The sequence below is a fragment of the Papaver somniferum genome, chromosome 3 (assembly GCF_003573695.1).
Source record: "Papaver somniferum cultivar HN1 chromosome 3, ASM357369v1, whole genome shotgun sequence".
Taxonomy (NCBI): Eukaryota; Viridiplantae; Streptophyta; class Magnoliopsida; order Ranunculales; family Papaveraceae; genus Papaver; species Papaver somniferum.
In genome coordinates this window covers 28,776,686-28,791,103 of record NC_039360.1, presented here as the reverse complement: position 1 = coordinate 28,791,103, position 14,418 = coordinate 28,776,686, and the positions used below count along the sequence as shown (strand labels likewise).

At 34.9% G+C, this 14,418-nt stretch overlaps 1 protein-coding gene and 1 long non-coding RNA gene across 2 annotated transcripts; both read left to right on the top strand.

Moving 5' to 3' along the window:
- The first annotated feature begins 5,441 nt into the window (after positions 1-5,441).
- On the top strand, positions 5,442-6,780 carry LOC113359213 (UMP-CMP kinase 4-like). The gene is made up of 5 exons (XM_026602884.1): positions 5,442-5,674; positions 5,853-5,904; positions 5,989-6,109; positions 6,339-6,495; positions 6,652-6,780. Exons 1-5 carry the CDS (start codon positions 5,645-5,647, stop codon positions 6,778-6,780), a joined length of 489 nt encoding a protein of 162 aa, XP_026458669.1. The 5' UTR covers positions 5,442-5,644.
- Positions 6,781-6,843: 63 nt separating this feature from the next.
- On the top strand, positions 6,844-7,605 carry LOC113355678. The gene is made up of 3 exons (XR_003362539.1): positions 6,844-6,950; positions 7,052-7,120; positions 7,360-7,605. It is a non-coding gene; the product is annotated as an uncharacterized LOC113355678 (long non-coding RNA).
- The last annotated feature ends 6,813 nt before the right edge of the window (positions 7,606-14,418 follow it).

Below are 14,418 nucleotides of genomic sequence, written 5' to 3'. Positions count from 1 at the left end.
TACTTTGGGTCGTAGCAACTCTTAGTTATGGGTGAGATTATCTAAGGGAATCAAGTGCATAGAATCCTGTTGGGGTTCAGAGACGTAAGTAGCACAACTGTACCTTGATCAGTGTGCGATTGGCTAGGGCTCAACTACATTCTAGTGGGAAGTTCATTGGTAGTAGGCTAGTCTCTGTAGAGGCTTAATACAATGTGGTTTTCAAAGCTGGACTAGGTCACGGGGTTTTTCTGCATTTGCGGTTTCCTCGTTAACAAAACTTCTGGTGTCTGTGTTATTTTTTTTTTCATTATATATATTTTCTATATAATTGAAATATCGCGGGTTATGCGTTAATTTCAATAAGTTCTTGAATCCGGACTTTGGGTTGTTGATTGAATTGATTGACACTTGGATATTTGTTTGTGATACCATCCAAGTTATTCTCTTATTCAACCGGGCTCGAAAATTCCTATTTGTTTGATTGCAGATTGAGTTAAGATATAATTCTTTGATATACTTTTCTAAAGATTGAGCCTGACTGTCTAGTTGATTCTCTTGAAAGTACATTGGAGTTTGTCTATTCATATTGCTGAACGAATTATTGGGTGTGGTTATTAGATCCCCTCTTTTTCAAGAACGATTACCCCATATATGGATACAACACGGTATGCATATCCAGTATGCGAACTGTATTATGATGATTCAGGTCTGGAACTCTTGTTTGCATACCTTATATGCGAAATTATTTACCTGCGAAGGTCCAGAACTCTTGTTTGCGTACCTAGTATGATAACGGGTTTACCTGAGTTGGGTCCGGAACGGTTGTTGTCGAACCGGGTTTGCGAACGGCTTGACTAGGCCAAGTCCAGAGTTGTTGTTCGTGTACCCAGTTTGCGAACACAGTGGTTAAGTTCTAAAATCGATTATGTATGATTTTCGTACTCATGAAATAAAACATTCATGATTTAAGGAATGCAAATTAACTTTGTAAACTGTGGATTAATTTTCATGAATTGATTCTTGTATAAGTACTTTGCACGATTACAAATCAATCCGATTTCGTTTCAATTTGTTCATGAATATTTCTATGAGATAGTGAACAATTGAACAACTCTATTTGAAATAAAATTAGATTCATTTGATTATATATCATGATTGATTGATCATCATATTTGATCTAGAAGTGTTAGATGAATACGGTTAAGTCAATAGTGTTCATATGGCTAAATTTAGTTAACTGTTATTGAGCCAACCCAATATACACGTTTAGGTACGGTTATCCATATCTAAATATAAGTATATTTCATCTATGTGTAACAAGCTAAGACCATCTAACGGTGGATATTAATTGCTTAATTTCTAAGCAGACTTAGCTTGAATCTTAAATCAGGAGTTCATCTAATGGTGAATATTAAATGCTTTGTTACTAAGCTATCTTAGATTTGATTATAATCAACCCTGATTTTAAAATCTATATAAGTGAGAACTCCGGAAACTGGAAAACATAATCCCGACACTTCCTTGTGTCCTAGTTGCAAACTAGAGTCGATTCTCCTTTAACCTAGGTTTTCCAAAACCATTATTACGTTAACGACTTGAAGACTTCATTTGCGATTCATGAAGCCAGATCCAACTATTTTCTCTGTAATTGCTTATTCTGATCTTACGTGTTCTATCTATTGAGTTTTATCTTCTTTAAGATTTACTTGAGATTTATATCTGATAGGTAAGATATAAAAAGTAATCACAACTGTTCTTTGTCTCAGACTCTTGTGATTCCGCAATAACTTATTATGTTAATAAGCTAGGTTATTGTGAAGTGACTAATATTTCTAGGCTTCTCTTTGGGAGTATAAGACCGGATTATTAGTTGGTTCCTGTTCACCTTGATTTTTGTATTAAAAGAAGGAAAAAAAATAATAAAGGATAGACATATCTATGGGAGACAGATTTGTTTATAACTCTTCGACTTTGGGTCGTAACAACTCTTAGTTGTGGATGATATCAGCCAAGAGAATCAAGTGAGCAGAATTCGGAGTGGTTCTAGAGGCCTAAGGAACGCGACTGTATCTTAATCGGGGTGATACTTGGTTAGGGATCAAACACGCTAAAACCTCATAAGTGTGTGTTTGTAGCAATCTGACTCTATGTACAGAAGTGTTATCTCTATAAACGTATTGCCAGTCTTCGATGGCTTGAATTACTTATGGTGGAAAATTTTAATGCATAATTTTCTATAAGCGCGAGATTTTCAATCATGGGTTCGTATTGTTAATGTCTATAATCATCCATTAGTTACAGTAGATAATGTAACTGTTGCAAAGGATATTGGTGAGTATGATGATCTTGGGATTCTTGTTGCAAAGCAAAATTCTGGCGGATTAAATGTTATCATCCATGCCATTACCCCAGATCTTCAGCACCATGTGATTACGTGCATTCGGTCTAAAAATGCTTAGGATATCTTAGAAATTATATTTGAAGGGAATACCTCTCAGAAATAAGGTAGGCTTCAAAACCTAAATTCTGATTGGGAAAACCTTCGTATGGATGATGAAGATTCATTTGATGAGTCTAATCACAAAGTGTCTAAAATTGTTAATACATATTTTGCGTTGGGTAAGACTATTCCTTAAAAGGACATTGTGATGAAAATTCTCAGATCGCTGCCAGCCAGATACGATTCTAAGAAACATGCCATCATTGAGGGAAATAACCTTGAAACACTTTCCAGGAATACTCTTGTTCGAAAGCTAAAGATGATTGTCTTGCACAAAGTAAAAGAGAAAAAATTCGCGTGTCTTGAAATTTTATTGTTGCACCTGATGTAAATTCTATATGTTCTAAATTGATTGATATGAATGATAAGAATTACTTTAACTCAACTCTTTCAATGTTTGTACACAGTTAAATAAAACTCTTAGATGAAGAAAAATAAAGTCTCGCAAAAAATCTCCCTCATCAATCAATGAAATGAATAGGAAAGTTTACAAAGACTATGATAATTGAACTTGTTCCAAGTGCTACAGATATGGTGATCATATCTCTAGTTGTCCCAATAAGGAGTTTAGTGAAACCAAATCATGGATGGAAACTATTAACTACCGTCCCGAGAAAGAAGCATGTGAAAGTTCTCTCACATACTTTGCTGAAAATCACACTTGTCTCTCCAACAACTCTGATTATTCCATGGTAAACAATCTAACTTCCCCAGAAGAGAATATTGATCTCTTAACCAAAGACCTATGTCCAATGGAGAGTATTTTTTAACTAGAAAAGGAAGCATGTATTAAAAGGATTGAACATCTAGAATGTCAACTGAAAAAATTAAGACAAGAAAACGTAATATCTCGCAATCGTGATCACAAGAAGAAGAACCGTTTCTCTTCGAAAAATTATTTTAAACTCAATCAACATACTAATCCAAAAAATATGTCACTTTCAAAACCTTCTTGTAAAGGGAAAGACGTGATAAGATACAAGGGCACAGAAAACCCAAGTCTTTCTTGTGTAAAAACCAGGATCACCTTAAGATGGATTGCACAAAGGTTCTTGAAAATTCTTCTTCTAGTAATTTACTTTATCAAAAGAAGAGAAGAAAATCTCATAAGAAATCAACATCACTTTCAAAGATATTTTCAGAACCATTCATAGTCTGTAAAAACCGATAAACAGAGTACGCAGAACATTGAGGGAAAGGAAGATGGTCCTTATTGGTCATTCCTCTGTAAAGAAAAATCAGAGACAAGGAATAAGGAAATCTTCCTCACCTCTTGAGAAACCTCTCGATCCTTTACTAGATGGAAGAAATTACAAGTTGTAATAGTTTCTGAGATTTTTCTTGTTTTCCCCTGGACAAGAACCATAATCTCCAAGAGGGGTGTGAAAAGGTCTCTGATGTATCATAATTCTTGAGATTAACGAGAATCCTTCTCTTGATTAACTTGTTCATGTATCTCTTTCTTGTGCTTTAAATTCTTTTATTGATCTAAGAACCATTTCTTGGAAAGGAAATCAAGGCAGAGGAAATTTGAAGCCAAAGAAGAAGATAAACAAAGGAAACTCCGTTCATAAGCGCATTGATTGGAAGTTATGTGAAATGAAGAAGATAAAAAAGATGAAGAACATTGTCCCATAATTTTATTTTTAAAGTTTATATTTTAAATTATTATTGTCTAGTTTTATGTCTTGACTACTAATGATTAATTTGAAGTTTATATTAAATCGAAAATTTGACTCATATTATTGAAAATTAAGCTTATATTTTATTCTTAATTCAGTCTTACATTTCAACTTTAACTATAAATAAGAAAAATATTAAAACTTCTAAAAACTTCTAATAAAGTTGACAATTTGGAAAATAAACTTCTAAAGTTGACAATTAGAAAATTAAAACATAAACATTGGATTATATTTAGGTAACACTCTAATCTCAAAACAACTTTCCTATTGGAAGTCTTTCCGCATCAGCGGCGAAACTCCATCCGACTCATTTGTTCAATGTCCATCATCGTTTCACCACCCGTCATGTTTCGTCCCGCTTGCATTACTGAAGAAACATAGTTAATGATTTCCTTATTCACCACAGTGAAGCGGTGACTCAACACGCTCACATCTCGATTATTGTTGAGGTTCATTGTTTCTTTTTCAAATTTCACAAATATGTTTTCCCAAAATGTCATGGCCTTGGAATGCAGCATCTATGATAAGACAATCATGGCAAAAAAAAACATAATTTCTGCAAATACACTCATCTCTCGGAGTTGTAAATTTTGGACTCGGCTTTTTTTTTTTTTTTTTCACATTGGCTATTTGATTTTAGGCAACATGTTGGTTTTCTATGAACTCAGGCATGTTCATACTTTCAGTCATGCTCTTTGAAAAATTGAAAGAGTGATGAAAAGTATGGAATATATGTGAGATTGAGAAATTCTACAAAGATTTAGAAATTCTGGTAAGAGTTGAAATGAATTTGAAGTAGAGTATTTATAGGAGGAGAAATTCTTGATTGTTGAATGAAAAACAACTTAGCGATGTTCTAAGAAGCGAGCGTCGAAAACACTAGCGCTGACGTCTCTCTAACTCTTGAGCATTGAGATGACCAGCGAGCGATAAAGTCTCTATCGCTCACTGAAAGCTCCATCATGTGTGCCTAAATGGTTTATTTGGGTACCAGGATGTAAAGTCGCAAATCATAGTTTTTGACATTGCATTGGAATAGGCCTACAAAATGCACATACAACAAGAACAAAACGAGTGAGGACATAACTTTTGAATGATAAAATGACAGCCGGCTAAGAGCTCTTGATAAACAACAAGTGGTAGTGGGTCCCACCTATTGCCAGTCGTAGGATTGGAAAATCCATATAGGCAGTAGACAAGGGTGTTGTTCACCTAGGTTAAAAGAATGGTAGATATATGTGCAAACGTTGCAACTCAAAAGTGTAGTAGAAGTTGAACAAGAAAATTGTGAAGATATCGTGTTTTCCAGAAACAGAAATACTGAAACAAACTAAAGAATTGTATAAGATCTACTCTCTTTTTGCTCCTCAACTCTTCTCAAAAAATAAAAATAAAATTAGGGTTCTATAGAAACTAAAAGTGGGTTTTCTCTGTTTCATCTCATTGCAACTCTCAGCAGTCCTTGTTATTGTTAGGGGGTATGGCGACTGGTAGCATGAAATCAAAGCAGGTACGCACAACCAAGCTCTCTCTGATACATAATGTATGTTTGGTTAGTTTTGTTTTGCCTGATTCATAGTCGGTTTTTGCTTACACAAGTACAAATTTGTGTTGGAGTTTCATGGATTACCAACAGATTATGACAGTGTCCTGATGATTTTTGCGTTTTCTTGTTTTGATCATTCCAGGAGAAGCGTAGAAGCAGCTTATCAGATGATGAACTTATAATCTTCGTCTTGGGTAAGTTGCTAATACTTGCTGAGTTAGAATAATCGATTAGTGAAGCGACAAGTATCTGAATTGATCCACACTGTTGTGATTCAGGGGGTCCTGGTAGTGGAAAGGGGACACAGTGCAAGATGATTGCCCAAAGGGATGATCAGTTCTGCCATCTTAGCGTTGGAGATCTTCTTAGGCTAGAACAGGAATCAGGTTCCAAGCATGGGTAAGTATGCAATCTGGTTTACTTGACTTACACACCTTGTTTACTAACCCAAACCACCGGAAAGCATTTTAATGGTTGTCCAGTTCGTTTATCCTGCACTCGTGGTGCATTACAAATGCTCCTAATGCAGTACTATGTAGTTAGATTTACTGATTTTTGTTGCTCGGATATTTCCCGACTCATTGTAAATATTTAAGTGTGTGCATCTATAACGCGCTTGTTACTGTAGTACCATGATTAAGAACTATATCAAGGAGGCAAAGCTCGTCCCTTCAGAGATTGTGGTTGACCTCATACTACAGGCCATGAAGAGAAGTGGCAAGAAAAAGTTTCTAATTGATGGGTTCCCTCGCAACGAAGAAAATCGTGTTGAGTTTTATTCTGCTGTAAGTCTTTGTTTGTTCTGATTGCACACAATCTCCTCAGGAAATTTGATTTCATTGTGCCTACTACTACATTTGTGTACATTTATCAAATATGATTGTTTAGATTATAGAACTGCTTTTATGTGTTATTTATAGACATTTCAATTTACTTAACAGTGTCAACTAAAGCCAAAATTTGTGCTTTATCTATCTTGTTCCAAAGAGGTCATGGTGCAACGTCTTCTTTGTAGACAACAGGTTAGAAGGATCCATGCAGCTTCTGTTTCCTTGATTCATTTGTTTTAAGAAGTTTCTATCTTTATAAAGTTCTTTTTCCTTGTTGTTGCTAATGTTGCTTCCTTCCAATGAAGGGTAGAGAGACGATAATATCGAAACAATAAGGAAGCGGTTGAAGGTTTTCGAGAACTCAAGCCTCCCTGTAATTGAATATTATCGCAGTGGGAATACTTCAAGAGGTAATCTTTACTTGAACCTGTCAAGTTCTCTAAAAAGGTTCCTAGTTACGCCTATTTGTGTAAGTGTTGCCTGCAACAACTTATGGTCACTTCTGTCACAGATCAATAGTGAGATGCCTGTGGAGGAGGTTTTTAAGGAGATCGCACAAGTTTTTTGAACTCTTGGAAAGGTAGATGTTGTTGTATACTTCCATTGTATATTGATCTTGATCATGCATGGGATTTGTCTAAGGTCTTTTGTATGTTTAGAGTATGTACAGAATTAAGGAATTCTTAAATTTGGGCTTTTGCGGGAATTCCAACTTGTTCAGTTTTACAGCTTTCAAGTTTCAACCGACCTTTAAAATGTTATAGCCTTTTGTTTTTCTCTGTGTTTTTAGATGTCTAATTAAACTTTTCTCTGCAGCAGAGCTGGAGAAAATTTTGTTTCTCCGGGGAAAAGCTATGGAACTGGAGTTGGATCAACCTGATTATGGAGAGTGATGCTCAAACATCAAAATGCAATAAGGCTACTTTTAATGAGACCTGCAGTACAATGATTTAGATTAATCATTTCTTATTTTCTCTCTAGATTCTCAAACTGTTTGTTTAACTTTTCACCATGTTGTGCAATGTTTTATGATTATCAGTTTTTAATTTCCCTCATTTTTAAGTATACTGGGTGTCTAGTGAAATTACATCCTAAGCTAAGCAAGGATGATATAGATATCCGCTATGGCATCCTTTGTCTGAAGGTATCTGCTCACCTTTTGTCTGAAGGTATGTATGCCGTTGCAATATGATGTGATGAGCCAGATAGCTCCTCTTTAGTCTTTGTCTGAAAGTCTACTTTCCCCCAAATAATTCTTCCCAAGAAGATTATATTTGGTGTTTGATTGCTGCTGAGACAATCCAATATGAACCGGGCGTCTGGCTCAATAACCCGTTAGTTTCAACTCTGCAATTGGCTCAATTTCAATGAAACATATGATTGCGCAGTTTTCACATTACAATTGATTGTTTCTGCTAGTTACTTCTCGTGGATACTTGATATAAAGAGGTGTTATGAAGAACTTGCATCTTAGCCAGCCTTTCCAAACGATTGCGATTGGCTTTCTCGTCAGATACTTGAGTAAAGTTCGAAAAATTCCATCTGGAAGCTGCATGTAATCATTTCCTTTGTCAGCTTCCATATCTAAATTTGGATCAACACATCTCATCTTCCGGCAAGCTTCATTGGACAATATGTCATCCCTGCTATTTCTAGTTCCGTGACAGATACTCCACTCTACCATACTTTATCCAGAAATCCTTTTTAGTCATGTTGCTAGGGACAAAATTAATAATCTGTTCAGGACTGAGCTGTTCAACATGCGCTGTACAATCCACCTTGGAATCTGGTGGTGTAGATGGTTTCCTAGAATGGGTGCACCAGTATATCTGCTGGACTTTCACTTCTCCCCCGTCAGCTTCTCAATTTCCGTGTATAACTAGAACAGCTTGAATACTAAAATCAAGGACTGCTGTTCCTCTTTTTTCTGGACTTCGAAATTAACTAGTAAGAAATATATTCATAAGTCATAACTGAAGAAGTGCTTTGTATTTCTTCCCAAGTTATTTTTGGCAGAGAAATAATATGAAAGTGTTGATTCATTCTCAGGGACTCCTGAACTGCACCAAGGATGTGGCAGTTCAGGAAGTAACCTGCTCATGGTAGCTTTGACAGAATCAACCTGCTGGAAGGTTTGTATCGAAGATAACAAACAAGAATTTACCAGAAACAAAGATATTCATTTCTAGTAATGGAGCGTATTACAAGATAACAAACAGACAGCCCACACAAGTGTGGTTTTTAGGACTCGATGACAACCATGCTAATAAATTAAAGATACACACCCCACACATTAAGACTAGAGAAACACCGTAGATAATAATATAAGAAGCAGACACACTCGATCCACGACACACCTTCTTTTTCTATTCCTTGGCTTCCGAATCGACAACTTCTGCTCCCAAGTAGACATAATCGAGATTAGCACAGTTGTTTTTTATTTTCGTTTTTTTTTTGATTGGAAGAGAAATTTTATTAAGATTGAAGAATATACACACGAAAATATAAAATGAAAATCCAGAACATAAATGCTTATTACAAAACAAGTTGTAAATAAGCTCCCCAAATGCTAATCACACTTGTTGTAAAAAGCTTCCCCAAGCAACCCATATCAAGAATTGATAGCTCCCAAAAATGGTAAAAAGCCCAATTAAAAAAGCCTAACCCATGAAAATTAAGTACAATAAACGAAAAAAACAACCAAAACCCTAGCCCAAAAGAGCACAATTGGTGACACTGGCTGTCACATTCCGCCACCGTGGACACCCTATGGAACCACCACTTGATTCCATCACCATTTGTAAACCCCAACCCAAAAAGACCACAATCTGTTAGTGACACTACCATGTCACAGTCCTTGATTATGTCACAGAGAAACATATTTGATTCTGGCATCACTCAACCACAGTGTAAATCTATGGTAGTTGATAAAACCTCGAGTCCATGATGATGTCGAGGATTTGGAGAGTGGTGGTGGATAAGTTCAGGAAATATTTTATGGATATCCTAATGGTGAGTATCCTGAAACAAGATCGAAAGTGAATCTTCCAAACCTCGATAGATTCTTCCCAAACACCTGAAACAAGATCGACCACCACCAATACAGGATCGACTTTAAACAAACAACCTCACTGGTCTCCTCCATAATCCATAGATCGAAAACACCTACACCATCTATAAACTTCTAAAATCAAAAAAGAGATAAAACCTTGAACACCATATTGTGATGGATTCCAACATCATTAAAACATGGTTCCCCAACCTGGTTATCTCTTCCCATCGCGTGATAAATGGTAGAACGTCGCGCCAACACAAAACGTTCTAGTGCAACAGCTCCAACCTCGCCTCTATCATCCACCAAATGGAGGAGAAAAGCCCCAAATCTAAGCTAAAACCCTAGGGAAAAAAGGAAATAAAAAGCATTAGGGAACCATATTTTTATTTTCGTGATTTCTTCAGCTGAACAATCCCTTGAGCTCCTAACACCTACACTGGCATCTTTTGGCGGTTCATATGCAATTAAATCATTGTTGTTGCCGACCAAAATAGTGATTGCAATTTCACCACGACCCATATCAGTTTCGCATAAAACTATCGCCATCCAAGTGAAAGTAAAAGGTTAAGAAGTGATTTGAAAAGAAAAAGAGAACTACAAGAGAATTGATTTGAAAAGTAAATCAGAAATTACTAGGGTTCTGTAAGAAACCATAGCTCTAGTGTGTTCTTTTTTATAGTGGAGTGTTGTGTGTGCTGTGAGTAACAAGCTGGTGGTCATGCATGCATGAAAGGGTCTTTGAGTACTACATAAACAACCTGCCCTAAGAAACTGATTAACTACTGCATGAAGGAGTCGTGTAGTAGTAGTTCGAAAGAAAATCAGTTGAATAGTGTGTGGTGGTTTCTGATTCGCCGGACAAAGAAGAATTCCACTTGCTTCCTACCCCTCCTGCTCCTGGGCTGTCGATTGAGTTACACTTGGGAGCGTCTTGTTTTGTTTTGTTGGGCCGGCGCAGTCTTTTCTGCAATTGCCCAAGAAACTTGCAGCTAGGTTAGTCCTACCACTTTACCAGCTTCGAGGCACTGTCCTCTTCTTATACCAAAACCATACAATATCATTACGGGTTTTAGGAACATCATAAGACCTTTGCACACAACCCCTCCCTTCATCCAAGTCAGCTAAACATAAACTTCCACGTGGACGGCTGCCCCTTCCATTCCTCCAAGTAATCAAACCACCACTGTCATACACGTAGATGACTACAATGCTAATGCAGATCTTGAACATCCACGTGCATCAAAGTGACTAGGAATTGGTTATAATCCTTGATCATTTTTTTTCCTGATAGCCTACAATAGGGATCCCTAGATTACTTCTAAACTGCTTAAATTGGAGTAGATTCAGGAAATTACGGGGTTCGAATCCCTACCTCCGCATTGAGAGGGAGTATGAGAATCATCAGACCACTTGATGGTTCTTCTTGACCATATTTTCACCTTTTGCGCTTTTCTTTCCCTGTTATTATTACCACTAGCCTGAAATCCGTGTTACGTATCGGGACTGCTGGAACTTCTTACATCGTTAGTTCATGTTCACTGAGGCAGGGTTTCGCCCCGCACCCGTCCTAATAATACTTTTAATAAGATTATAGAATTACTATCCAACAGATTGACAATTAACAGTTAAAACTTTATAATAATTAAATATATAATATTATTATGATTTGAAGATCTAAAATGGTTTTGAAAACTAATTTCATGCAATATAATAAAATAATAATCAATTTTTACAAATAAACTAAAATACTTTAAGCTATAAATGCATAATTAATATTTTTATTTTTAGTATTTAACCCGTGCTTCGAACCGGGTACGGCGGAATCGATCCTCAGTTGGGCGAAGCCCCGCACCCATCTAAGAAGGGATCTCAATTAATAACTGCAGTGTACCATGAAAACACCAATTATCTTTTTTTTTTTTTTTTTGAATCAATCATTTAGTAGATTAACAATCACAACCAAATTATTCACCAATTACATATTGTTTAAAGTGTTGGAGATTAAGAAATCCTCTTAAATAAAATACTTTTGAAAAATTATACCGACCTTTGAAATCAATAAGTAGTTCATTACATTACACGTATCAATAGTATTGGTAGTTAACTGAAACATCACACTTTCTATACAGTTATATCAATATCTGTTATTGGAGGCACTAAAAAAAGCACGATATTAATGAAAAATAGATTGAAAACTCTAAACGGTGCACAACATATGAATTGCTTCCCGTCAAAGAAAATGTTATCAAGGAAATTCATTGATATATCTTCCTTCGAAAATCATATATTTGTGTTAAAAATTAGGGGACCAATTGAACTGTTCTTCCAGGCTCCAACTTCTTATAGTTAAATGAAAAATCACACTCATTAGCCGTTATATAGGCATCAATATCTGATATTAATATAAAATAGATTGTCAACTCTAAATACGGCAAAGCATACAAAGTACTTCTCGTCAAAGAAAATGTAATTAAGGAAACGTACATATATATTTTTCTTCAGAAATCATATACTTGCGTTGAAAATAAAGCAGCTAACTCAACCGTTTTTCTAGTCTCCAACTTCTTGTAGTTCTTGTAGTTGAATGAAAAATCACACATATTATATAGTTGTGTTGATATCTGACATTAAAGACACTATAAATAACACGATATTGATATAAAATAGAATGCCGGCCCTAAATAGTCCAAAGAATACAAAGTGCTTCCCGTCAAATAAGTAATCAAGGAAATGTCATTAATCATTATATATGCATCGATATGTGATATTAGAGACATTAAAAAATCATGATATTAATATAAAATAGATTGCCAGCTCTAAATAACGCAAAACATATGAAGTGCTTCCCGTCAAATAAAATGTAATTAAGGAACCACACATATTTATTTTTCTTCAGAAATCGTATACTTGCGTAAAAAATCAAGCGGGTAACTTAATTGTTTTTCCCGCATCCAACTTCTTGTAATTGAATGAAAAATCACAAGTATTACATAGTTGTGCTGATGTCTGACATTAGAGACACTAAAAATAACACGATCTTAATATAAAATAGATTGCTAACCCTAAATATAACAAAGTATGTAGAGTGCTTCCCGTCAAATAAGTAATCAAGAAAATGCATTGATATATCTTTCTTAAGAATCAAGCAGCCAACTCAAGTTCTCCTCCAGGCTCCAATTTCGTATATTTAAATGAAAATCACACTCATTAGATGGTTGTATCAATACCTGATATTAGAGACATTAAAACAACACAAGCTATCTAACATAAAAATAGCTTGCAAATTATAAATAGTGCAAAACAGATGAAGTGCCTCCAGTCAAAGAAGTTGTAATCAAGGAGATGTACTAATATCCCACTATGATCCCGTTTGAATACCCGTGACTGTTGCTTTAATCGTAAGGATCTCCTATTAAAAATTGGAGTATTTGGAAAATGGAATCTAAATTATATTGGTTATGAATTCTCATCATTTTTTTCTTTTCCTATTTATGATTCCTACTGGTCAGAATTGTATTTATTGTTAATATAAAATAGACTTTCAACCCTAAATATTGCAAAGCATATATATGATTTGCTTCCCGTTGAAGATGATGCAACCAAGGAAATTCACCGATCTATATCTTTAAGAATCATATACTTGTGTTAGGAATCAAGTGGACAACTCAAGTTCTCTTCCAGGATTCAAGTCCCTATAGTTAAATGAAAAATCACACTCATTGTGTAGTTGTATGGATATCTGATATTAGTGATACTAAAAATCGATATTAATATAAAATATATTTTCAACCCTAAATAATGAAAATAATATAAAGTGTTTTCCGTCAAAGATGATGTAATAAAGAAAATGCATAAATATATATTTCTTCAGAAATCATATACTTGTGTTAAGAATCAAGCGGTCAACCCAACCCAGTCACCAACTCATTTTAGTTAAATGAAAAATCAAACTTAAATTTTAGTATAGGATATTAGAGACATTAAAAGAACAACGATATAACATAAAATAGTTTTTCAATTCTAGATAGTACAAAACCGATGAAATGCTTCCCGTCAAAGAAGTTGTGATCAAGCAATGAACTAACATCCCATTAAGACTCTGTTTGAATACTCGTGATTGGTACTTTAACCGTAGGAATTGTCCATTAATTAATGATTGGAGTACCTTTATTGGCAAAGAGAATCTAAATTGTATTGGTTGATTAAATAATTTTGTTGCTGGATTTGTAGTGATGCATATAACTAATTTTATAATAATTAAATAATTAATGATTTGTTGAGTCTTGAAACACACAAAACTCTCTTGGAATTGAACGATTAAAGGGATGTTTTTTTTACATCAACCGTAGGTCAATTTAAAGAAGTGTCGTTACATCATGGTATATTAAACAAAGAAATTTCATGAGTATATCCTGTTCGAGAAAGAAAAAGAATAATAATAATATAGGTTTCACAAAAAACTATAATTCAATAATCAAGCAGAACCCCATCAAAAATATCAAAAAATTTATAAAGGAAAGCCAAGAGAAAGTAGAATTCTCTTAGGACATAACTTAACAATGTTTTTTTGGATTTACATCCATCCTTATTCCTATTTCCTTATTTCATATTAACATTTATCCTTTTGGACCTACATAGAATTGAAAATGATGGACGGGGCCAGTATCATCCTCGTTTAAATTATATATTCACTACGACATCATCGAAAAGACTTGTACATGTTTAAAGCATATATCTAAGATGACAAATAGAATTATTAATTTTACAAATGTCCATGTCGGTGTCCTTAATATAGACCTCTGAGACTCGGATGCAAATAAAAC